At 44.5% G+C, this 25,821-nt stretch overlaps 1 protein-coding gene across 6 annotated transcripts in view; it reads right to left on the reverse strand.

Annotated features, from left to right (window-relative positions):
• NUBP1 (NUBP iron-sulfur cluster assembly factor 1, cytosolic) overlaps nt 1–25,821 on the reverse strand; it is a 516,243-nt gene that overhangs the window by 80,956 nt on the left and 409,466 nt on the right. For 3 of the 6 annotated variants that reach the window (XM_077448859.1, XM_077448856.1, XM_077448855.1), the window contains exon 11: nt 6,630–6,761. The exons of the other annotated variants lie outside the window; for them this stretch is intronic. In XM_077448859.1, coding sequence (XP_077304985.1) covers nt 6,630–6,761 — 132 coding nt within the window. The remainder of the gene's footprint in view (nt 1–6,629; nt 6,762–25,821) is intronic. 6 annotated transcript variants of the gene reach the window in all.

Raw genomic sequence — 25,821 nt, forward strand, 5'->3', positions numbered from 1 at the left:
GCGGGTCTGTTTAAAGACTGGCTTGCTGACATCCCTTCTGGCTCTTTATCCTGCTTGCTGTTGCTCTACTTGTTTACCTGACTTCTGGCCTGGCTGATTACCCGATCTGGTTAGTGAACTCTGGCCTGGCTGACTACTCTATCCGGTTACTGGACTCTGGCTATGCTTTGACTACGCTTTTTCTATTTACCTTTTTATTTTTATTTAATAAACAAGTGTGATTTAATTGTACTTCTGTCTCGGTCTGATTCATGGTTTCTGACAGACTCATAGAAGATGATTTGAATCCAACATCTGAATACGTGTATACATAAAATGGACGAAATGGAAAATAGATTACGTAGGAAAAAATCGAAGGGTCCTAGGTCTCCCGGAGCAAAGTGAGGAGATTATTCCCATAGAGCAGGGGTCTCAAACTGGTGGCCCTCCAGCTGTTGCAGAACTACAATTCCCATGAGGCATAGTAAGGCTGACAGTTAAAAGCATGTCTCCCTTAGGCAGAGGCATGATGGGACTTGTAGTTCCGCAGCAGCTGGAGGGCCGCCAGTTTGAGACACCTGCCATAGAGTATATGGAGGACTGGTTTAACCACTTAAGCCCTGGACCAATTTGCAGCCAAAGGACCAAGCCCCTTTTTGCGATTCGGCACTTCGTCGCTTTAAATGACAATTGCGCGGTCATGCGACGTGGCTCCCAAACAAAATTGGGGTATTTTTTTCCCACAAATAGAGCTTTCTTTTGGTGGTATTTGATCACCTCTGCGGTTTTTATTTTTGGCGCTATAAACAAAAACAGAGCGACAATTTTGAAAAAAATGCTATACTTTTTACTATAATAAAATATCCCTCAAAAATATATAAAAAAACATTTATTTCTGCTCAGTTTAGGCTGATGCGTATTCTTCTACATATTTTTGGTAAAAAACAAACAAAAAAAACCCCGCAATTAGCGATTGATTGGTTTGCGCAAAAGTTATAGCGTTTACAAAATAGGGGATAGCTTTATAGCATTTTTATTAATATTTTTTTTTACTAGTAATGGTGGCGATCAGCGATTTTTACTGTGACTGCAACATTATGGTGGACACATCAGACATTTTTGACACATTTTTGGAACCACTGTCATTTATACAGCAATCAGTGCTATTTAAATGCACCGATTCCTGTGTAAATGACACTGGCAGTGAAGGAGTTAACCACTAGGGGGCAGTGTAGGTGTTATGTATGACGTTATGTGTTTTTTTTTTATTGTAGGGGGGCATGGCCTGGCATGTGACATCGCTGATCGTCCTTCCCTATAAAAGGGAAGAGAGACGATCAGTGACAGCCACACAGGGAAGCACGGGGAGAGGTTTGTTTACACAGACCTCTCCTCGTTCCTCAGCTCTGTGACCCGATCGCGGGACACCACTGGCATTCGGGTCCACTGGTCCCATGACCACGGAGCACAGGACCGGGTCGGGAGTGTGCCGCTGGCGGCGTGCTCCCTACCCACGGCACGTACAGGTACGTGCTTGTGCCCAGACATGCCATTCTGCCATGTACATCGGCGTGAGGCGGTCCTTAAGTGGTTAAAGGAATTTTTGGTAAAGAATCTGTCAAAAAAATGTTCAAATCGAGTGAGCACACAGAGTCCCTTTCAGGGCACCGCCTCCTGGGGGCCAGCTGAGGCCTCTTCTCATTAAACTTTTATGCTACAAAGACAAAGTTACGATCCTCCAAAGAACAAGGGAGATGAAAAATATATTGCTTAATGGTGTAAAGGATCTCCATATACCCGGACTTTGTCCCGGAGCTACAGAAACAAAGGGCCAGGTTTACAGAAGGCAAATGCAGACTGCATAAGCTTAATATAATATATGCAATGCTATACCTGATTCGGCTGCGGATAACAGCCCTGTGAGAAATAAAGGTTAACACCCCTGCAGAAGCGACACTGTGGTTGGATACCAATGAAGGGAAACTTTAGCGGAAAATGGATACATGACAAGGATGGAGATTTAACTATAACCAAGCCTATGTGACTGAAGGCAGAATTTTGTTTTTTCTGTTTTGGCGCTATAATTCTATATTAGGTAGTGGGTGGGAGGCGGGCTGTAGTAGAGTAAAGGGATTAGCAAGTGTGTACTTTTTGCGAGGAATTCATATTTTTTTACTGTTATACTTATTTATTTATTTTCACAATAGAAATGGATCACAAAAGGAGCGGCACATATCACCTTGGCAATAAGGCATGGTCACTTTAGAAGCCCATGGTATGGGCCTGAAGAGGGGCAGGGAAAGATGGGGGGGGGGGGGGGGTGGGGCTTGGAAGTTTGGATAGTCTGCATGGAGTGTATGGGGGAAGGAGGATATGAAGGGGAACGGATGGCGTGTATGTATGAATGAGGGTAAGATGGAGGGAGAAGGGATGAGAGGAATTCATGTGGAAGGAGAAGAACCAAATAGTTATAAGTGTGAGAGAATATACACGAACAAAAGATTCAGGGATAACTATTTTAGTTTAAGTGAAGAGGGGAGAAGTTAAATGATAGTCACTAGAGAAAAGGGAGGGAAATCCCTGGGGCAAACTAAAAGGTTAAAGATATGCTCCTGGAATGTTCGGGGGATGAGGGATCCATCTAAGAGGCAGGTAATCTTTTCTATGCCAAGGCAGCTGGGGTCAAAATACTCTGCCTGCAGGAAACATATTTTCACATTGAGGCATAGGAAATACCAGCTGCAATATCACTTGAGGGGAGTGAGCACTTTGGTGGTTTCAGGGGTGGCCTTTTCCTGCAGGCAGAGTAAGATAGATGAGAAAGGTTGATATGTTTTTCTTTTTTTTTTCAATAGAAGACAGATTGTGCGTTTTGGCCAATGTTTATATCCCCCCACCTTTTGGTATGGAAATTTTGAATAATCTATGATGCATAAACCGGAAATATCGGTAGTAGTGGTGGGAGACATTAACATGACCATGGATAGAAATCTAGATAGATGTCCTTCTGGGGCCACCCCCGGTGGTACATCCGGCAGCCCGCTCCACCAGTTTTTCGGGGAGACAGGGCTGGTGGATGTCTGGAGGAGGTGGTACCTGGATGTAAGGTAGTATTCTTGCCACTCTAAGCCCTTGTACACACGGTCGGACATTCCAACAACCAAATCTGTCGGATAAATTCCAACGGATTTAGTCCGGAAGTGGTGTTGCATACACACGGTCGGACTAAGTTGTCGGAATTTCTGGTTGCCAAGAAACGTGACGTAAGCCGCATATGACGACACTAGAAAAGGGAAGTTCAGCCCCACGTCCGGCACCCTTTGGACTCCTTCTGCTGATCTCGTGTTTATCGCGTGTTAGTAGAAGTTTGGTTAGAAACGATTCACACTTTTCAGATTTGTGCTTCAGATCTTTACTGCTCTTCAGTTAGTGCTTGTGGGTGCGTATCTGCTTATCAATGCGTGTAGTCAGTTAGCATTTGTTGGTCATTGTGGACTATATGTTGGTATATAGTACGCTTTGATTTACATTGCTTATTGTCTGCTCGTTTCTGGTTTTCAGTTAGTTCTTTCAGGCCTTGCTGTTTATCGGTGCTTTGTGTTGTCCGTTCTGACCAGCCGGCCGTTTTCAAGCCATGTTTCGTGTACGTACTCGTCGTAGAGTTCGAGCTGTGCCGGGGCTTGGTGTTGGGCTTTTAGCTTTGACACAAGCCTGGTCCATGAACAGGGCAAGGAGGAGTTTGTGGACCAAGAATTGGTTGCGCCAGCGTGACCAGTTCTCGCACATGCCTTTGCTTCGTGAGAACCGGGAGAATAATCCTGATGATTTCAGGAATTATCTCCGGATGACGGACCCCGTTTTTCACCGTCTGCCGGCTTTGCTGTCCCCTTATATCAGCAGGCAGGATACCTGCATGCGGCAAGCCATCACTCCGGAGCAGAGGCTCATCACCACATTGCGCTACTTGGCGACAGGGAGAAGCCTTCAGGACCTGAAGTTCTCCACAGGCATCTCCCCCCAGGCTCCGGGAATCATTATTCCAGAGACCTGTTCTGCCATCATTCAGGTCCTGCAGAAGGACTATATGAAGGTAAGTTTTCTCCTTTAACATCACATTCAATGTATTTAATGTTTGCTAATGTGTTGTATTTCTTTCCTCATTCCCTAATTAACATGATTGCAAAATGCTCTAATTGATATGCTGTGCCCCTTTGTCCTCATGCATGCTGGAAGCTTTTCAAGTTCCTTTTTTGCCCTTCATGCATATTTGCCTTCACTAACTTCCCCAGCATGCTCTTATGGGGCCAAAAACCTATAGCCTAGTCACTTAGCAATGTATTTTGTCAGCTTCATAGTATTGCTTTCCCCTAAGATGTGTACAAATGTTATGTGTGTACTTAAATTCATGCATCTGAATCTGATAAGGAGACCTTATACTTTAAGCTTTAAATACTCATTTCCCAAAATATTATACTGATATTGTCCAAAAATGTTTGTGTCTAATCTGCTTGCAATGTTGATGTGCAAAATTAAAAAAAATTTTTCTTGTTTCACTCCACAGTTTCCTTCCACGCCACAGGAATGGCAGACTGTGGCCTTCCACTTTGCCAGCCGTTGGGACTTTCCCAATTGTGGAGGTGCAATTGATGGGAAACACGTCCGCATTGTCCCACCCCCCAACTCGGGGTCGTACTATTATAATTACAAGGGGTATAATAGTATCATGATGTTGGCGGTGGTGTCAGCGACCTATGACTTCCTGTACGTGGACGTGGGGAAAAATGGCTGGATGTCAGATGGTGGAGTGTTCGCATGGACGGAATTCTACTGGCGTCTCCAGAGTGGCAGTCTGGGCTTGCCACCTCCAGAGGAGAATGTAGAACGACTCCCGTTCGTTTTCTTCGCGGATGAGGCGTTTGCTCTGGCAAACCATCTGATGCGGCCTTTCCCGATGAGGACCCTCACCCCGGATCAGAGGATCTTTAATGTGCGGCTCGCCAGAGCCAGAAGAGTAGTGGAGAACACTTTCGGGATAACGGCCAGCCGGTTCTGCCTATTTTTGACACCTATACACATGGCGGAATATAAACGAAATCACATTGTACTTGCCTGCTGCGTTCTGCACAATTTTTTGAAAAAAACATTCATCAAACTATGTGGTCTCAGTTGGCCCTGATGCAGACTTCCCGGAAAATGTCAACCTCACGGCCCTTGAAGCAGCTCGTCCTGGCTTGCCCCCCCCCCAAAGCGCCCACGAGGTCAGAAACCAATATATGGAGTACTTTGCGGGTAGGGGGGCCATTGATATGCCAGACAATGTCTGAGAGGCATTTTTTTAATACATTTTTCTTTGAAACTGCAATAATCTGTTTTCATTTACTGCTTGGCTTTGTTTTAGGTGTCTCCTAGGTTTTTTTGCTTTTTTTTGGCCCTTTTTCTACAACAGTGCAAACCCAAGTTCTGAGCAAGATGAGGTGACAGTCTCTTCTTCAGATAATCTTATTATGTGGTGGGTCTGCTACACACATCCCTTGTTTTTGTTGATAATGTATGTAGTGCATTACTGACAAAAATATTGCTCATTTTCAGCACCATGGCAGAAATATGTGGGGTCATGAAAATGGCGTGATTGGGGAAATTTAAACATCATTGTGGGTGTTATTTACTAAAGGTAAATCCACTATGGACTACAAGTGCACTGCAAAAGTGCACCTGAAACTGCACTTGGAGTGCAAAGTGGATTTGCCTTTAGTAAATAACACCCATTGCCACAGAAAACTCCAAATACTGCTTTTGCACATTGAAAAAGCAAGCCACACACTGTTGATAATTGAACTTTTTACTCAAAGCACATTCAGATGTGCGTTTAGAAAAGGGTTTTACAACAAACCAACATATTTGGTGTATATTATTTTGAGGAACATTTTTATAACTTGGCGTTTTTGTGTAAACAGGCATCTATCAAAGCATAATATACAGAACACAGGAACTTACAAAGTTCAACTTTGAAAAGTGAAGACAATATCAGACATGAGTATGTAAAAACTGTGCTGATATTGCCTTCACCGGATGGGGTGTCACCCTTGGAAAAGCCAAATTTAGAAGATACACAAATTGAGAATCAAAAAGTGTCCAGTTTCCTCCTGATCCCATGTCTAATGTCAACATGTGCTATCTCCCATCATGGGGTATCAATGCACGTGTTTTGGGGGTGCAACCCCTTCATCTCAGCCACTTTAGTAGCAAGGAAGGGGTTGCACCCACAAAACACGTACATTGATCTCCCATGATGGGAGATAGAACATGTTGACACACTGTGTGCATCTTCCAAATTTGGCTTTTCTAAAAATCTAAAAGTGTTTTTTAAAATTTAAAAACGATGCTAGCTAGTTTGGAGTGTTTCAGACTCTCTCCAAAACATCAATGATGTTCTTCATTTTTTGTTTAACATCATTGATGTTTTTCTGTACATTCTCCAAATCACGTTTGCACCCCATTATCTCCCCAATGAGGATCTGGGCCCTTTCACTAGTAAAATGCGATTCTTCTTCCACTTTACCTAAAAACACAAAAAAAAAACCCACAATGTATTATAAATATGCAGACACACATTGATTAGCTTACCTGAAGCTGTAGTCTCCGACACTCACCTGTTGTGGTGACAATTTCACCAATTTCAACAATCTCTCCTTCCTCCTCCTCCGCTTCTGGTGTTGGTATTTCCCCTTCTTTGGGTGTTGTGGGGTCCCTGGTGTCCTTAGACGTCCCGAGTCTTCTCTCCCCTATGAGAATGTAAAAAAGGAATACTTAGCATACAGAGGGCAGAAATAGGAATATGAAACAATGCTTGGAATTGTCGTACAATTGTGTTTTTTAGCAGAGTTCAAAGGTAAAAACATTATTTTTGACACTTTCTAAAGCTGGGATACTTACCTGTAGTGTGAACAAATGTAGTCAAGTGCAAGTTAGCAAAACATTGTTTTGGAGTGGGCTAACGAACGATGTTGATTACGAACGATTGAACCCATGACCATGAAAGTGGCCATTTTAAACTGTACAACATTAAATCAAAGCACATGGTGCAGTATGCAAGCAATAATAATAATATGAACACACGACAACTACTTACTTTTTTGAAGAACTCGCTTGATCCTTCTGTACTGATCATGCTCCCTCAGTTTCAGGTCTGACCAGCGCTTTCTCAGTTGAACCTTGGATCGTCGTACCCTAAAATTCTTCTGAAGACTCTTCAAAACTTTAGTCATGATCTTGGCCTTTCTGATATTTGGGTTTGGGTAAGGTCCATACTTCCCATCATAGTCGGTCCTCTTCAATATGTCCACCATCTCCGACATCTCTCCAAGAGACATATTTGAGGCCTTAAATCTTCTCCCCCGGGATTGGGACATTTCTGGCTCTGGGCTTTCCTCGTCCTCCTCCTCGTTAGTGGAATTAGCATGCCCCTTCTGTGTCTCCGCCATGTGCTTTCCCCACTGCGCCGAAAGAGAAGGGGCGGGGAATAGTCTAGAAAGAACGTCAGGGGCAGGAGGAGTTTCACGCATGCGCACTGTATAAAAAACTCAATGCGCGTGTGTCGTACGTACGATCTGTGAAGAGGGAGAAGCTGACATGCCGATCGTGCAAACGAAGGTACAATTTTTACTTTGTACATCACTAGCCTATACTGCTTCTAGATTGAGGCCTGTATTGGGACAAGATTTACTAGAGTTTAGCCCGGCATTAGGGTTTGTCTTGTGTTGTGCCTTGCAGGGAATATGGATGGGTTTAACCACCATAGTTTCCTCCCTCTGTTCATCGATAAGTAAAGGGAGCTGCCCTATCTGTGGCAAGCTACGCATCTACACTACAGTAACAAATTAAAAAGGTAGGCAACGATGGAGAAACTGGTTGCGTTTGTGAAGTCGGTGGTCCGCAGGGCAGACATCAACTATTTAAGAACGAAAATTGGTGGCCTCAGGAGTACATATCTGAGGGAGCGCAAGAAGGTGCTGCAGTCCATGCAAACTGGAGCAGCAACAGATGAAGTTTATGTCCCCAGGCTGTGGTATTATGACAGGCTGCATTTTCTGTCAGACCAGGCTGACGTCAGGGAATTTCTCTCTACCCTTCCTTCCACGCGTCCTTCTATGCTACATTCCACCACTGCTGAGTTTTCCGATGCCCAACCTGGGCCTTCCACTCAGGAATAACTGGAGGAACCCAGCTTGGGCCAGGTATAGTACAACAGTGTTCTACATATTTTGGGAGTAAAAATGAATGATGTTAACTTGATTTTTGCTCACTAATTGCTGATTTTAGAAAGTGTTTCACATATCAATAGACAGTAGCGGCCAAAACCTTTGGGCCAAGAATGAAAAATGCTGGGCTCAGAATGATAGTCTTTTGTATTTGTTAACAATTTGCAACAGTCTTGAGCTGAAAATTGTGTGTGTGTTTGATGATCCAAAGACTAAAACGATGTCCCTTTTTAATATACAGGAAGACATCAGCCAGGAGGAGGGTGTGGAATGCAGCAGCCAGGATGTGGCTGTGGAAAGTGGCAGCCAGGAGGAGGCAGGGGTAAGCAGCAGCCAAGCGGTGGGCAGGCGGAGGAGCCTGACTCAGTCACAGGTCCCTCCCCTCCGCCTTCCACACAAAAGGGCCAGAAAGGGGGGGAATGTGGAGGAGTCGGCACTGAAGCTCATCGGGGAGGCTTCAGCGGCCCTCAAAGCCAGCCCCACATATCAAGAGGCGTTTGCTGCCTTGGCTGCCTGCAAACTCCAGCAAATGGAGGAGGGGCAACACATCTTGTGTGAGGAGCTCATCATACACACCCTCAACAAGGGGTTGTTGGGCAAAATCACACAAGCAACACACTTGTGTGATATGGACCATACTCCTCCTCCTCCTTCTGCCACACCTCCAGCACCACAGCCACATCCTGGAAGGAAGACCAGAGAGTGATAAGCTGGGTTCAGTCTGGTCTGACAGAAGATGCAGCCTCTTGTAGGACCACAGCCTGGGAACATAGATGTCATCTGCTGCTGTTCCGGGTTTCTTGGACTTCAGGACTAGACTGTACCAATTTTTGCGTTTAAATAGTTGATGTGTGCCCTGGGGGCCAAAGTCTTTGCTAATCTCCCCAGTTTCTCCAGCGCTGCCTCCCTCTTTATTTCTTACTGACACCTAAATAAAGGTTTTTTTTGGTTGAAGAAATACTTGCCTATGTGTTTTACTTCAAAAAGGAAAGTTTATTTGTGAGTAGGCAAGTACATTCCAAAAATACAAAGTCAAATTAACAACAAGGGGCACCAACACCAAACAACCTCCTGTAGATTATAAAAGAAAACAATAAAATAAAAAGATAATAATGGTGTTATGGTAAGTTGAAAAACAAAACACAACAAAAAAACTGTGAAGATGAGCAAACTGTCAACATTTTTAACATTGCAGTGTTGACGAATGTGCTATATCAATTACGAGCGGTAGTTTTACCCGACCGAGCGCTTCCGTCTCAAAATTTTATTTTAAGCATGCGTGGCACCTTGTCCGTCGGACTAGGCTACACACAATCGTAACTGACGCGATCGGATCATGTTGTCGGAAAGTTTTATAGCCAGGCCCTCAAACTTGGTCCGTTGGATATTCCGACGGAAACAGTCCGATGGAGCCCACACACTGTCGGATTATCCGACAACACGGTCCGATCTGACATTTTCCGTTGGAATATCCGACCGTGTGTACAAGGACTAAGACACATTTCACCCTGTCTAGGATAGATCTTGTGCTCTGTAATGAAGTGGCCTTGAATATGATGGAAGGTATGAATCGAGGGGTCTCTCAGATCACTCACTGTTTTTTTTTCAATAAAAATAGAAGACTATAGAAGGAGCGATTGGAGGAAAAACCCCTTCTGGCTGGAATTGATTGAGGATTCAGGAAAAATAATATCCAGCCTGGAGGAATTTATTGACCTAAATATGCAGTGAACCTTGGTGGGGGAGATCTGGGACAGCCTGAAGGCATTTCTTTGGGGGTATTAATTCGGCAAATCTCTCAAGTTAAGAAAAAAACTAAATTAAAAGAGACCATTGCAGGAGAGATTGCTAGGAATGCAGAAATGCGATACATGGTGGATCCAACGCCGGCAAGGTATGGGGAGTGGATGGAGAGACAGAACAATATAAGAAGCAGGTCCTGACAAAAGCCAAAAATAAGAGGCTATTTCAAAAGCAGAGTTTTTTTGGGAAGCGAGTAGGTAAAAATTCTGGCTTTAAATAGCTAGGGCAAACACACACTCTTCTACCATATCGGCCATAATAGTCGAGGGAGACAGGATTACTAGGTCAGTTTCGGAAATAGTGAATGAATTTAAAATGATAAAAGCTTGTATTGCTCATCACAATTAAATGTAGGAGAGATGTGGGATTTTTTCAGGGGGTTAAGCATTCTGTCACTTTAAAAGGAGGACACTGACACAAGAGCTACAAAAGGCAACAGCAGATATGGCAAGCCAGAAGGCTCCAGGCCTGGACGGCTTGCCAAAAGAAATATATAAGAGGTATGGCGGCATATTGCTCCCAAAACTCTTAGAGGTGCTCAATTGGGCTGCGGGAGAGGGGAAGTTACCACCATCTATGACAGAAGCAACAATTATTGTATTGCCAAAGGAAGGGAAAAACCAACTTGAAGTAGCATCATACAGACCAATATCCCTCCTTTGTTCAGATGATTTTTTTTTAGCAAAGGTGTTAGCAGCGAGATTAAACAATCATTTCAAAACGAATAAACCTGGATCAAATCGGATTCACACCAGGCAGAGCAGCAAGTGCGACTATAAGGCGGGCATATTTAAATATCTAGTTACCAACGGAAAATGAGGGGACAAGGGCCATCTTATCATTGGATGCAGTCATGGCTTTCAATAGCCTTGAATGGCACTACCTCTGGCATGTCTTAGCGGAATTTCTATTTGGGCCCAATTTCGCTAAATGGATCAATATACTATATGAGGGACCCAGAGCCAAAGTAAGAATAAATGGGGAAAGCTCAGAATATTTTTGGTTGGCGAGACATGGGTGTCCACTGTCGCACCCTGCTCTTTTCCCTGGCAATGGAGCCATTGACTATTGCTCTGAGATCCTCAAATGAGGTACAGGGATTTAGGAGGGTGAGGGGAGAAGAGAAGGTCACGATTTACGTGGACAACATATTGCTGTTCTTGGGGGACACACATGCTTCCATGAGGGCATAAATGGGTATAGTCAGAGATTTCGGTCATCTTTCCGGGATCAGCTGGGGAAACTCGGCACTTTTGCCAATTGATCCTCTTATAGAGCCCTTGCCCCAACAGATAACCAAAGTGAGGGTAGCAAGCCAAATGAAGTACTCGGGTATTAATATATCAAAAGATCCATGACAATACATAGCGGGTAACTTAGTCTCACTCATGACAAAACTAAAACAGAGATGCCAGGTGTGGGCCCAGCTTCCTCTCTCGGTAGCTGGTCGCTGCAATTTAAAGCGGGATTCCGCTCTTTTTTTTTTTTTTCTTACCTGTGTTACAGGTGGGCGACTGCTACCTTCGCTTAGCATCCACATCCGGCGTTTTTTTTGACCCCCGGCGCGACGATTCTTTTCCTCGGGATGACTTTTAAAAAAGTGCTCTGGCGTTTTCCATTTTAAGTGTGGGCGTCTGAAGCCCACAGGCATTTACTTCCTGTGTATCGTGGACGCTCGGCTCCCAGCATGCTCCACTCCATCTCGCACATGCTCAGTGTGCAATAGTGGTAATGGCAGATACAGCTGCCTGCCCACTTTAAAAATGGCAAATTCGGGCACGCCCTCGTCACGTGACGGGCGTCCTAACGAAATCTCGCGAGATTTCGCAATTTCATTGTCCCCCCATGGATTCTTGGGAAATAGCTTAGAAATTTCCCAGGGACCATTGCGAGGACGATAACCACGCCTACTCCCACGGGAGGACAACCCGGAAGTCAGCAGAAACATCTGAAATAAAAGGCAAGTAAAGAATAATTTTTTTTTTCAGGGTTCATTTAGGTAAGTATTTAATATAGTGATTTTAATAAGATGAAGTTTCATTTTTAGGTACCAAACCGCTTTAATTAAAATGGTTTGGATGCCACAGATTCTGTACATGCTACTCAACTCTCCAATTTAGATCTCAAAACATTGGTGTCACGCACTTGGTTATTGAGCCCGATATGCAGAGGGAGGCCTCCCTTACAGTCCTGACTCGCGGCCCCTGGTAGAGCAGGTGCAGAAGGAAGGTAAATAGGCAAGCCGGGTCGGTAACAGACTGGTGCAGATAAGACAAAGGGTCAGGCAGGAGAGAGGTCGTGGACAAGCCGGGGTCAGAAGCAGGCGGATGACAAAATCACAAGTCAGGCAGATAATCTTAGGAACGGATCAGGAACACAGGAAATACTCAAGGAAGGCTGTAGATCAGGCAGCAAGATTCCTCTGTCATGACAGGGTTTAAATAGCGCTTCTGGCGCCAATGGCCGAGCGCGCACTGAACTGTTGCTCTCAGCAAGCCTTTCCTGACATTACCCCCCTCCAAGGGGCAGCCTCCAGGATGCCCAACCGGGCCAACTTTTCAGGGTGAGCTCTTTTGAATGACAGGATTAATCTCTTGGTATGGATGTTATTTTCAGTTCCCAAGAATTTTCTTCTGGGCCGTAACCCTTCCATTTCACCAAGAATTGGATCTGATTATTCCTTTTCTAACAGTCCATAATTGCTTCCACCTCATATTCTTCTTCCCCATTAACAACCACAATTTCCGGGGGATCAGAACTTCGTTCAGGAAAAGGATTAGAGACAGCGGGCTTAAGTAGAAAGACATGGAAGCTCCACAATGAAATCCATGTAAATAGATTTCCAGGGCCTGTCTGGCATGGATAAAGGTTTTAGCGGACCCCAAGCTTTGGTTCGGTTTCACTTGCTCCGGGCGCAGATATAGCAAGATTCCACACAGTCCTTAGCAACCTGGAGCCACCAGAAGGTGCACCAAATCGGCTGTCTTGGAAATGCCAAAGTGCCCCGCTAGGGCATAGACATGACAAAGTTCGAAAATGGTGACCCGGAGGCTCTCGGGTATGAAGATTTTGTCATTAAACCACAGCAGGCCATCTTTTGCAAACAACTTTGTCTCCAGAGAGGTAGGAACATTGACAGAAGCCTGTTTGACCCGGGCCAGTATTAGAAAATTTTCCACAGGTAGAATGGTGTCTGGGAAGGCAGCTGTTCCAGAGTCAAGGCATCTGGTTTTGTTTTCTTTGAGCCGGGCCAGTATGTAACATGAAAGGAGAATCTAGAGAAGAACAGTGCCCATATGGCTTGACGAGGTTTTAAACATTTTGCAGTTTTCAGATATTCTAGATTCTTGTGATCTGTGTACACTAGAATCGGGTAAGCTGCCCCCTCCAGCAGATAGCGCCATTCTTCTAGCGCCGCTTTAATTGCCAAAAGTTCTCGGTTCCTTAACGTCGTCGTTCCTTTCTGGAGCAGGTAATTTATGGGAAAAGAAAGCAATAGGAAACAAGAGAGAGTTGGGACCCTGACATTGTAAGAGCAAGGCTCCGACAGTGATCTCAGAAGCGTCAACCTCCAGGACAAATGGCAGAGCAGGATCAGGGTGTTTCAACACTGAGGCAGAGGTGAACAGATTTTTGAGGGAATCTAAGGCTGCTTGGGCTTCAGGGGTCCAGTGAAAACGGGTTCCTTGTTTGGTGAGCTGAGTGATTGGTGAGATAGTGGCAGAAAACCCCTTAATGAATTTAAGATAAAAGTTCTCAAATTCAACGAACCGCTGGATCCCCTTCTTGTCTGTAGGGGGCGGCCATTCCAAAATGGCTGAGATCTTTTGAGGATCCATCTTGATGCCCTCAATGGAAATAATCAGTCTTAGGAATTGTATACTTTGCTTTTTGAATTCACATTTTTCAGCCTGGGCATATAAGCCGTGTTGACGAAGGCGACCCAGAACGCACTTAACATGCTCATGGTGACTGTCAATGGAGGAGAAAATCAGAATGTCATCCAGATAAATGATAACAAACAGATCTAAGTAGCCCCGAAAAATATTGTTAAAGTGCTGAAAAGTGGCAGGGGCATTGCACAACCCGAACGGCATCACAAAATACTCAAAGTGTCTGAATCGAGTGCAAAAGGCTGTTTTCGACTCGTCACCATTTCTGATGCAGACCAGGTTATAGGCTCCTCAAAGGTCAAGTTTAGTGAAAATAGTTGCAGCCCCCAACCTCTGGAAGAGTTCTGGCACCAGGGGGAGAGGATAGCGATGTTTGATGGTAATCTTGTTGAGTTTGCAGTAATCTATGCAGGGTCGAAGGTTATGGTCTGTCTCTAGGAAGAAGATGCCGGCTCCTGCCAGAGAGGTGGATAAATCCCTGAGGTTATCGTCAATGTATTCCTTGAGAGTAACTAGCTCTTGTTCGGTGAGAGGAAAGTATCTCCCAAAGGGGAACTCGTCCCCAGGGAGGAGCTCAATAGGGCAGTCGTACACTTGGTGTGGTGGTAATGTCTCTGTGCCCTTTTTACTAAATACATCCAAGAAGTCATGAAACTCCTCAGGGACTGACTGGCAGATTTCAGAGTTCAGGCATAGTAAGGCAGAGGAGCTGTTGGGGACTTCCAGAAGACAGTACTGATGGTAATAGGGAGATGAAAAAGATGATGGGGAACAGAGGTGAGGTGATAATATCAAGATGTAACAGTTCTTGATGGCAACTGGCAACGGTGGCCGATGGAGGGGTTGTTTCTTGTGTGACAGGTCCTAATTTGATGGCTGACCCATCAGCAAGGTGCACGAGAAGTCCTTGAGTCTTGGGTAGCAGAGGAATAGAATGTCTGGCTTCAAAGGTGGAGTCCATGAAGCAACTGCATGCCCCAGAATAAAAAGCGGTTACTTGAAGGTTCCTTTTGGGCAACTGCAACGAAACAGGAACAGAGAGGTGAGCAGAGGCATTGATCGCAGCAGAGACTTAGTTAGTAGAACTTAAGAGGCACTTACTGAACTTAGCCTGGCAGGCTCTTACATAATGTCCTGGTTGCCCACAATACATGCATAGATTGTTCATGTGTCTACGTTAACGTTCTTCTCCAGTGAGAAGGGTGGAGAACACAAAACTGCATGGGTTGAGACGTGTCTGGGGTTGGGGCAGGCTGTCCTGAAGGAGCAGGGTAAGACGGGCTAGGAACCCTTGGCAGCATCCAGGTAGAACGGGATTGCCCCATGGTTCTTTCAGACCTGCGTTCCCGCAGACATCGATCAATTTGTATGGCCATGACAATAAGGGCATCCAGGGTCTGCGGTACCCCTACCCTAGCCAGTTCGTCCTTGAGAGGATCTGACAGTCCCATACGAAACTGATAGCGGAGGGACGCATCGTTCCAGTTGGTGTCAGCGGCCCAACGGCCGAATACGGCAACGTATTCCTCAACAGGTCTGTGACCCTGGGAACAAAGCAGTTGCAATTCAACTGTTCAAATTCCACGCCATGTGAACAAAAAAAAACGAATAAAAAATATACACAAAGAGCAGCTCCCTAGAAAAGTGAAAGAAAACACCTGTAGAGTGATAACAATGATTAAGGGTGCTCTGCAAAAAACATTATTCTAAACCACCAATTTGCAAAATAATTTCTGAACCACTAAGTTGCAAATGGCTGTGACAAAAATACTTAAACCAATATGGTGATCACCAGAGTAAAGATATGCACATAGAAAATGACAATAATTACACTGGAGAAATAGTGAACATCAGTGAACCACTATACATAATAATAATAATGAACAATGTAAAGTCCCAATGACGTGTCTCTACAAAGAATAAGTTCTGCCGAATTCTAACGATCCGGAACGTGGAAAACAAATGATAATCGTGATATAGTAGCAAGTCGGGAAAAAGGCTTGCGACTCCCTCCACCATATACGTAGAACTACACCAGTAGTGAAGATACAAGTCCAAACTGCTTACCAGATCCATTTGACCACTTTAATTAAAAAGTAAGTCAAACAACGCTTGCTCATATGGATACCGAGGCAAATGATAGTAGATGGCGTATCTCTCTTCACAGACTCAGGCGGCAAATGTGAAAAAATACAAAAAGATCCATAGCATAATACTGACTTTAATAAAAAATAGGTAAAAAACAGACAGCCAAAGGGCTCCTTACATGGTTTTGTGCCTAACCTGGCACTAGGACTGCTCGCTCTGACCAAAAGAATCACTCTCCAATCCAAGGAAACAATCCTTCCGCATTCGAAATTTGGCGTGCGTTCCAGGCCTGCGAACCAGAGGGCGGGAAATGGCGTTCGAATAGGGTGACCAAGTGCCCCTCCGAAGTACGTTTCGTTGTTAACGTCTTCCTGAAGACGTTAACAACGAAACGTACGTCAGAGCGGCACTTGGTCACGCTATTCGAACGCCATTTCCGGCCCTCTGGTTAGCCGGTCTGCAGGCCTGGAACACACGCCAAATTTCGAATGCGGAAGGATTGTATCCTTGGGTTGGAGAGTGATTCTTTCGGTCAGAGCGAGCAGTCCCAGTGCCAGGTCAGGCACAAAACCATGTAAGGAGCCCTTTGGCTGTCTGTTTTTTACCTATTTTTTTATTAAAGTCAGTATTATGCTATGGATCTTTTTGTATTTTTTCACATTTGCCACCTGAGTCTGTGAAGAGAGATACACCATCTACTATCATTTGCATCGGTATCCATATGAGCAGGCATTATCCTGTACAAGCGTTGTTTGACTTACTTTTTAAATTAAAGTGGTCAAACGGATCTGGTAAGCAGTTTGGACTTGTATCTTCACTACTGGTGTAGTTCTACGTATATGGTGGAGGGAGTCGCAAGCCTTTTTCCCGACTTGCTACTATATCACGATTATCATTTGTTTTCCACGTTTCGGATCGTTAGAATTCGGCAGAACTTATTCTTTGTAGAGACACGTCATTGGGACTTTACATTGTTCATTATAATAATTATGTATAGTGGTTCACTGATGTTCACTATTTCTCCAGTGTAATTATTGTCATTTTCTATGTGCATATCTTTACTCTGGTGATCACCATATTGGTTTAAGTATTTTTGTCACAGCCATTTGCAACTTAGTGGTTCAGAAATTATTTAGCAAATTGGTGGTTTAGAATAATGTTTTTTGCAGAGCGCCCTTAATCATTGTTATCAGGTCTGTGACCCTGCTGTAAAGAGTAGAGGGCTGCCTCCGCAGTCAATTGTGGATCCTCGTACAGCTGTGCCATGGCATCCAGGATGTAGTCAGATTAGTCAGGATCACAGCCGTCTGTTCTAGGAGACGATGTGCCCAAGATTGAGGTTCATCCTGCAGCAGGAAAATTCCAAAGCCTACTTTGGTAGTCTCCAAAGAAAAGGTGCTAGGCTGAAGAGCGAAGAAGAGCTCACAGGAGTTGCGGAAGGCCCTGAACTTTGGACGATCTCCAGAGAATGTCTCAGGTGTGGGTACACGAGGCTCTGGGGGTAACATCACCACTGTAGGTGAGGAAGAGGAACTGGCTGAGGCTTGAGAAGTCCCTTGAGGAACAGCAGGTGGTGCGAGTGCCTGCACACACTCTTCCAGGCGGTTATAGCTTTCCTTAAGTGTCTTTACAGCCTGAGTCAGGCCAGCTAGGTGTAAGCACAGTTCATCCATAGGTGAGGCTCCCTGCTTGGGCTCAGACATGGCTGCCTAATACTATCACACAAATGGTTATTGAGCCCGATATGCAGAGGAAGGCCTCCCTTACAGTCATGACTCGTGGCCCCAGGTAGAGCTGACAGGAGACACAGGAGTGAAGGACAGCATCAGTGCCTGGCAGGATCAACAACTGGTATGCAGGTCTGGTACTCCAGTTGTAGCTGGGACAGCAGGAACAGCAAGCAGGTGGAATGCAGCACACTGGAAGCTGAAGCTGGGATACAGGCAGTCACAAGATTCGGATGGATGGTCCCAAGCACTGAGACACAGGAAGGTCAGGCAGCCCGGGTCATACACTGGAAGGAGGTACTGGAACAGGTGCAGAGGGCAGGTCACTAGGCATGCTGGGTCGGTAACAGACTGGTGCAGATAAGCCAAAGATCAGGCAGGAGAGAGGTCGTGGACAAGCTGGGGGCAGATGCAGGCGGATGGCAAGGATGGTCACAAGGCAAGCGGATAATCTCAGGAACGGATCAGGAACACAGGAAACTCTCAGAGAACGCTGTAGATCAGGCAGCAAGATTCCTCTGTCATAACAGGTTTTAAATAGCGCTTCTGGCGCCAATGGCCGTGCGCACACGGAACTGTTGCTCTTTCCTGACAATTGGTTTAAAAATATGGACAGCATTTTTGAGGAGCTGATCTGGAAGAGTGGAGCAGCCAGAATCCGCCTGTGGGTGTTGCAGCTGCCGAGGGAGGAGGGGGGACTGGCCTTGCTGAATCCAAGAAACCAAGTTTTAGCTGCACAGATGCAGTATATGAGAGGGAGCAACCTGCAGGTAGAAAGGGACATAGGAAGGAATTTGGTGTTGAAAGATATCAGTCATGGCACAGTGGTAGAGGCAGTCGAAGGGGACTCCTTCAGCTCTAGGGGCCCTGCGACTCAACTGATGGTAAAAAGTTGGAAAACCATCAGGATCCTGTTGGGTTATGGTGGTTTCGCTGAATTTTCCCCCCTGTGGGATAATAAGAACTTAAAAGAACTAATGGCAATGGTGAAAATCGAGGAATCGTAACGAAAAGGCATTCACTGCCTGGCTCAACTGTATAGTGCTGGCAGGTTGAAAACATTTCAGGAGATAAGGGAGGAATAAGCAGTCCCAAAGAGGTATTTTTACAGGTACTTGCAGGTTAGACATGCCCTGGACGTGAATTTTGGGGGGAGGGCAGTGGAGTGAAGTGAGATGACCTCTCTCCAAAAGGTGGTTAACACGGGGACGTCCAAAGGGCTGGTTTCTAACATGTATGGGTGTCAGGGCTGGCTTAGCCCTTCCTTCTCTGGGCTGGCTGCTCAGCTGTCGGCTAATTTCCAGCTCTCATCTCTCTCCACAGTTACCCAGCTGTTGCTGATTCTGCTCGTCTGACCTGCCTACTTAAAGCTGTCCAGCTCACTTCATCTTTGCCTTCGCCTTGGTCACATCACAAGAAACATCTCCTGCATTCCTGTTTAAAGACTGGCTTGCTGACATCCCTTCTGGCTCCTTACCCTGCTTGATGTTCCTCCACTTGGATCCCTGACGTCTAGCCTGGCTGATTACCCGATCTGGTTATTGAACTCTGGCCTGGCTGACTACTCAATCCGGTAACTGGACTCTGGCTATGCTTTGACTAAGCTTACTCCATTTACCATTTTATTTTTTTATTAATAAACAAGTGTGATTTAATTGTACTTCTGTCTCGGTCTGGTTCATGGTTTCTGACAATGGGTGTATAAGCAGGGCTGAATTGGAGGGCGATAAGGGACTTTCCATCAGATTTAAATGGGAGGTGAATATCTGAGGACCAACAGAGCAGAATATTGGCATCAGGCCGTAGGTCTCCCTGCCCCTCTCACAGATTGTATCTCATTTATTTTTGTTACATAGATCATATCATACACTTTTGAAAATGTTTAAGTTTGGAAGAAGGCCAGATGCGAAGTGCCCAAGGGGGATGTGAATTGTGATTTGGTGCATATGGTCTGGAGATGTCCCAAGTTGCATAGATACTGGAGTAAAGTAGTGGACAAAATAAACTCTATTGTTTTGCCTGTGACATGTAAAATTAAGAATTTATTTTTCGATAAAAACTATTTGGATTAAAAAAATAAAATAAAAAAATAAAAGGCTGTAATTTAACAAAATGGGGGGTGAATACTTTTGCAAGGAACTGTATTGGAAAGTAAATTTGATGAGCTTGTTCAATATGTGCATGTCCTTGAAGACAATGCTGCCATTAAACACACAGTTTCACAACTCCAATTACAGCAGGAAGATTTGGAAAATAGGGAACGCCGTCAAAAGGATACGTGGTGTTCCTGAATCTATAAGTGAAAGAACTGCGTCCGTACCTCCTGGGTCTTTGTTACTCTGGCACCCCAAAATCCCACATATAGATTGGCAACTTGACAGAGCACACAGATCCCTGGCCCCCAAAACCAATACCTATTGCATTTCCCCACTGCTTTTGTGGCGTCTGATCCCTCCGGGAAAGCTGGAGTAGCGATTCTGATCAAACGCTTTAGTCCTATACGAATTCTTCTTTTTTTGACCACCATGGTTGGTATGTCCTCTTGAGTTGTGCTCATTTGAATACAGCTTTCACTTTGGCTAACATCTATGCTCCTAATTCGGGACAGATTGTAATTTCTCAAAGACCTTTGTGAGAAAACCAGAGTCTCACAGCCCTTTACGGTCATAGAAGATTTTAACCTGTGCATTTCCCCGACCAAATATAAGTGTGCCCTGTTTCAAACCACCCCACCGATCCAAGCCCAAAAACTTTCCACTTCTTTTCGCAAACTAGTTCGATGCAACAATCTTTTTGATACATGGAGAGTGAAACATCCCACCCAAAAACAATGTGTTTTACTCTCCCTCTCAAATTATACTCTAGACTTGATCACTTCTTTGTGACTGCACCTCTATTGTCTAACGTATCACGTGGTCTGATCACACACCTATTCATTTATAGCTTGCTTTATTTGCTCAGACAAACACAGTCACTGGCGTCTCAACGAATCCCTACTGTGAAGTCCTGGAATTAGGAGACAATTTTCCAAAAAATTAAGGTTCAGTGTCAGATATCGCTGGCTCTCGCCTGAAACAAGAGCTGAGCTCCTTACCAAGCTACGTACAGCAGAGACACGCCTATTCCATTCCCCCACGGTGGTGTCGTCTACAAGTTGTGATTTTGGTTCCTAACCGTATCAAGTCATTAGACTTGAACAAGATATCTAAATCATTGCTGTGGTCCAGACAAAAGCTCTATGAGTATGTGAACAAACCACAAAGGATGCTAGTTAATAGGCTCAAACCATTCCCCTTTTTATATCTAAACCTGATAATTTAAAGCAGCCGGGTGGAATTCCCACTTACTGTCCACGGAGTATGTCTAAGTTATTTGGCATTTTAACAAGGGTCTTTAAAACTGATCCACTTTCCCAAGAAAAGTTTGACACCTTTATGGCTTCTTTACAACTACCCAAGATATCTTCTGAACAACAGTCTAAGCTTAACTCGCCCATTGCTGAAAAGAGCAGAAGGTATTAAAAACATTTACCGTCCCATAAGTCTCCGGGACCTACATATTACAAAACTTATCCCAATTCTAGCCCCACTGACCCATCGCATGATTTAATTTGGATTACAAAAATCTTACCCAATTGACTCTCACTACTGCTGTCGTCACTTATACATAAAGATCAGGTAGGCTTTGTTCCAACAAGACATGCAGGAGATAAAACAAGACGCACGATAGACCTTATCGACCTCCTAAGACAAAACGCTCTGCCATGGTTTTAAGCTTAGATGCTGAAAAAGCCTTAGATCACTTAATTTGGCCATTTATCTTTGCAGTTCTTTCTCGATACGGGTTCTCGGGCCCTTTTATTCATGCTTTTTATTTCTAAATCGTCTTCCCAAGTGCAACTGTCTTCTCACCTGTCGCAGTCAATCCCCTTGAGTAACGGCACCAGACAGGGAGGTTCTCTGTCGCCCTTGCTTTTTATTCTTAGTTTGGAACCCCTTGCTGTTGACGTTAGGTCTCACCCGGACGTTGGTAGGGTAATGTGACAGCGGGAATATAAGTTGTCACTTTTTGCCGATGATATTTTGTTGACTCTCACCCATCCCCATATATCACTTCCTTCTCTACATGATATCTTGACCTCCTTTAGTTCCATAGCGGGGTTTAAAGTGACCCTCTTCTAAAACAGAAGCTCTACCCATGTTCCACCTGATCAACTTACCTCCCTCCAACATAACTTTAAATAAATTTAAATATCATTGATGCACACATAAACTTAAATATTTGAGCATCCACATTACCCCCTCCTACTCTACCTTCTATCAGGCCAAATCCCCTCCTATGTTTATGGAAATCCCCGATCTATTGAACTATTGGACCCCCCTTCCTCTTTCTCTACTTGGGAAAATGAATGTCCTTAAGATTCTTCCCAAATTGCTGTACTTGTTTGAAACGCTTCCGGTATCAGTTTCAACGTCGCTCCAGAGAAAATGTCTCCACTTTATATGGAATAATGCTTCTCATCAGATTGAGGGAGCGGTGGTTCTGGCTCGAAGGAACGGTTGGGGTTTGACAGCTCCAGACTTCATAAAATATTATTACGCCTGTGAGTGTAGACTTCCCGGACATCTTGGAAGGCCCCAAATAGATGGGCCAAAATCGAAATGTGGATTACCTCGCTGGTTCACCCATGTAACATGTTATGGCCCTCTTCAGGCAAATATATGCCTCAATTAAGATCTATATGCCTGGCTCCAATGTTGTTTACCCATTTTAATATGGAAGAGATGTTCCAAGCGGTATTCCCTTTCTTTGCCATGCCCCCCACTCTTAAATGTGCTTTTTAATCCTGATATTCCTGATAGTTTATCTTATGATCGGATGTTTCCTTGGACTCAGGCAGGGATTTTTCAATTACATCAACTTGAAAATCCAGGGACACTTCGTTTTAAGTCATTTGCGGACCTCCAAGTGAAACATCAGATTCCTAAAACACTTTGTTACCCTTATTTGCAATTCAAGCATTTATTTTCTTTTAAATCCCCCTCCCTATCTCTAGACAAACCCACTAATTTTCAATTATTATGTGCTAATGGTCCATATGAACCCAAATTAGTTTCAACTATCTATAAAATTCTTCATGAAGACGCCCCCTTAACGGATTCTACTCAATTATATGAAGAAGCGGTCTCACATTTTACAGCATCCTATATCTAAAAGATTGTAGAAAGATTTGGAAGTCCACATCCAAAACCTCAAGGTGTTGTGCAGAAAGAAACCGCATCTAAGATTCTTTTTTCTGGTATAGGACCCCAGATATTCTACACGCATTTAATCCAGAAGCTTCTAGACAACGTTGGAGATGTAAGAAAGAAATGCAAACACCTCTGAGTACAACAACAAAGCCTGGGGAATGCCCAGGAAAAACCCAAGCCAGAGCCTTGTCATGGCACCCTGGTATCCGTGGTCCTAACACTAAACTATGAGTGTCCCCACAGTGGAGGCACATGCATTTTGAGGGATAGATGGGGGCGGTGGGGAGTTTTTGTTTTTCATATCACACCTTTGCAGCCATTGTGCTACTTGCTGGGTGTTTGGTGTGCTCCTGTACCTTTAAAAAGGGGTGGGCTTCCCTTCCATCCACCTGCCCTCATCTATCCATCAGAATGCATGTGCCTCCACTGTGGGGATACTCATAGTTTAGTGTTAGGACCACAGATAACAGGGTGCCGTGGCGAGGCTCTGTGGCTTACACATGCGTTTGCAAATGCATGCGGACTAAACCCCTGTTTTTAACACATACTGTAAGACAGGATCATTTGGTTGTCTGCGAGCTGGTTGGTAAGTAAGGTTGGGTTTTTCCTGGGCATTCCCCAGGCTTTGTTGTTATCTGTTTCATACCTCCAATGCCGATTACTGCGATAGCCTGCTGTAGATGGGGCGGTGGCGAGTTTTTGTTTTTCACTTCACACCTCTTAGTACAGACTGTTAAATTTATATAGGTGAATACATAGTAACTCACATGTAGGTAAGGAATCATAGGCATATCTATGGTGTTTGCCTAGTGAGACATCCATGGCACTTGCCCCCATGGGAAGCCGTCCTGGCCGCTCTGTATACTTTCATGGCCGGAGGTATGTGCGCTCTTTTCCTCAAGCCTGGCTTGAGAAAGGAGGGTGCATACCTCTTAACACCAGGGTGCGCCAGCTCAGAAACGAGTCGCAAGCAAACCAGTGATCTACTCCTGACCAGCACTGCAGTCCAGGGTGCGTTCCAACCCTCAGTTTCAGCTCTTCTCCACAACACCACCATCTTGCCAGCCACAAGAGCATACAGAAAGGCCAGGATGGCTGTGGACCAATGCCATGGATGTCTCACTAGGCTATCCCCACAGAAGTGCCTTTGATTCCTTACCTACCCTGTACTCAGAGGTGCCTGCATTTCTTTCTTGTATATCCTGGAGATGGCTTCTGCTTCCCTGCAACAAGGCTGACCTGAAACAGTGGACTTTTCATCCTATTCGCACACTTGCTGCATTGCCGCTGTCTGTTAAAAGACTGCACAGACTTTTCAGTGCAATAGGATCTGTTTAAGACTTGGCCCCTACATATCTTTTGTTTGAGTGTTGGGGATGTAATGGGGCTATAGGTACCCATCTCCATATCTTCTGGGAATATCCTTCTATTAGTTTGTTTTGTGCCCAGATCCAAGAATTCTTGCAAAAATTATTAAATACCCCATACCTCTGAACACAATACATCTCCCCCTACTTTCTCACAATTTCGCGCTACAGTGGCAGACATACGCAGGATGGAACATTTGACCACACTGATTGATGGCTCACTGCCACTTTTTTTTAAATTTGGAAAGAATGGGATGATTCTGAGTTTTGCACTGAAATAACTAATTTGATATCTTTGGCATTTGTCCTTTGTTCATATTTTATTAAAGTTCTGGTAAGGGTTATGTTTTTTTTTTTTTGTTTTCCATGGTGCTAACCTGTCTCCTATTATATATTTTCTTCCCTTTCATTGCCTTAAATGTTCTTATATGTTTCATTTACCTTTTACTAAATTGTATGGTATAGTACATTTGTGTAATTGAAATTAAGATTAAATGTTCTACTGTCTGATTATACCATGCACTTAAAATTTCACATTTCTATGTATACGTGACAGTTCATTATTTTGAAATGTCTTATTTTCTCTCTCACGTTGTAAGCTTTACAAAACTTCTATAAATTAAAAAAAAAACATCGGTGTGCCCACTTTTCCTGCATGAGCCAGATCTCCAGCATCTGACCACCTCGCAGTACAGCTCGCTAACTCTGTGTCACCTCCAGATCAGCGTGCTTGCCACACTTGTGGTCCTATGTGTGGTTATACTCTGACATGTTTCGTCCATGCGGACTTCCTCATAAAGCCAAAGGTTTTGCCTCCATCCATCACAATAGAAATACCCCAGAAGTCTTTAGGGTCTGGGAAACATGGCCTTGGACCTGTATAAGACCCTGCAGCTAACTAAACATGCTGCACTAAGTGTATATGCAAGCACCCAAGCAGGATCCAGTGCCTGAGGCAACATTACAGGCCATCCCCACAACATGAAGTCTAGGTACAGTTCCCAATGTTTACCAAGGTTGCATCGACACAGATGCAGTGCCTCTATTGGAAGCCCTTAGACATCACTTCTAACAGCATTGAAGAGGGTCAAATATACTAGCCTTGTACAAAGAAAACCAGTCTCCAATTAAGTGACTTTTGTTTTTTCCTCTCAATATTCCCCCCATCAACGTGCATCTGAAACATCTCTTGCTTTGAGATTTGGAAGTTCAATAGAGCAGTGGTTCCCAACCTCAGTCCTCAAGTAGCCCCCCAACAAGCCATGTTTGCATGTTTCCCTTTATCTTGCACAGGTGCTTTAAATCAGAGCCAATGGCTTGGTAAACTGAGGCTGAGAACCACTGCCCTAGAGGACTCCCAAGGGTAAGTGTCCAAATAATTCAAATACTTTGAATGTCCAACCTGTGTCCTGTACTGTACAATAAGTATGAACCTTTTTTCTTCTGTGCTGCTG

The sequence above is a fragment of the Lithobates pipiens genome, unplaced genomic scaffold (assembly GCF_037356315.1).
Source record: "Lithobates pipiens isolate NorthernLeopardFrog02 unplaced genomic scaffold, aLitPip1_a1.2 Scaffold_22, whole genome shotgun sequence".
Classification (NCBI taxonomy): domain Eukaryota; kingdom Metazoa; phylum Chordata; class Amphibia; order Anura; family Ranidae; genus Lithobates; species Lithobates pipiens.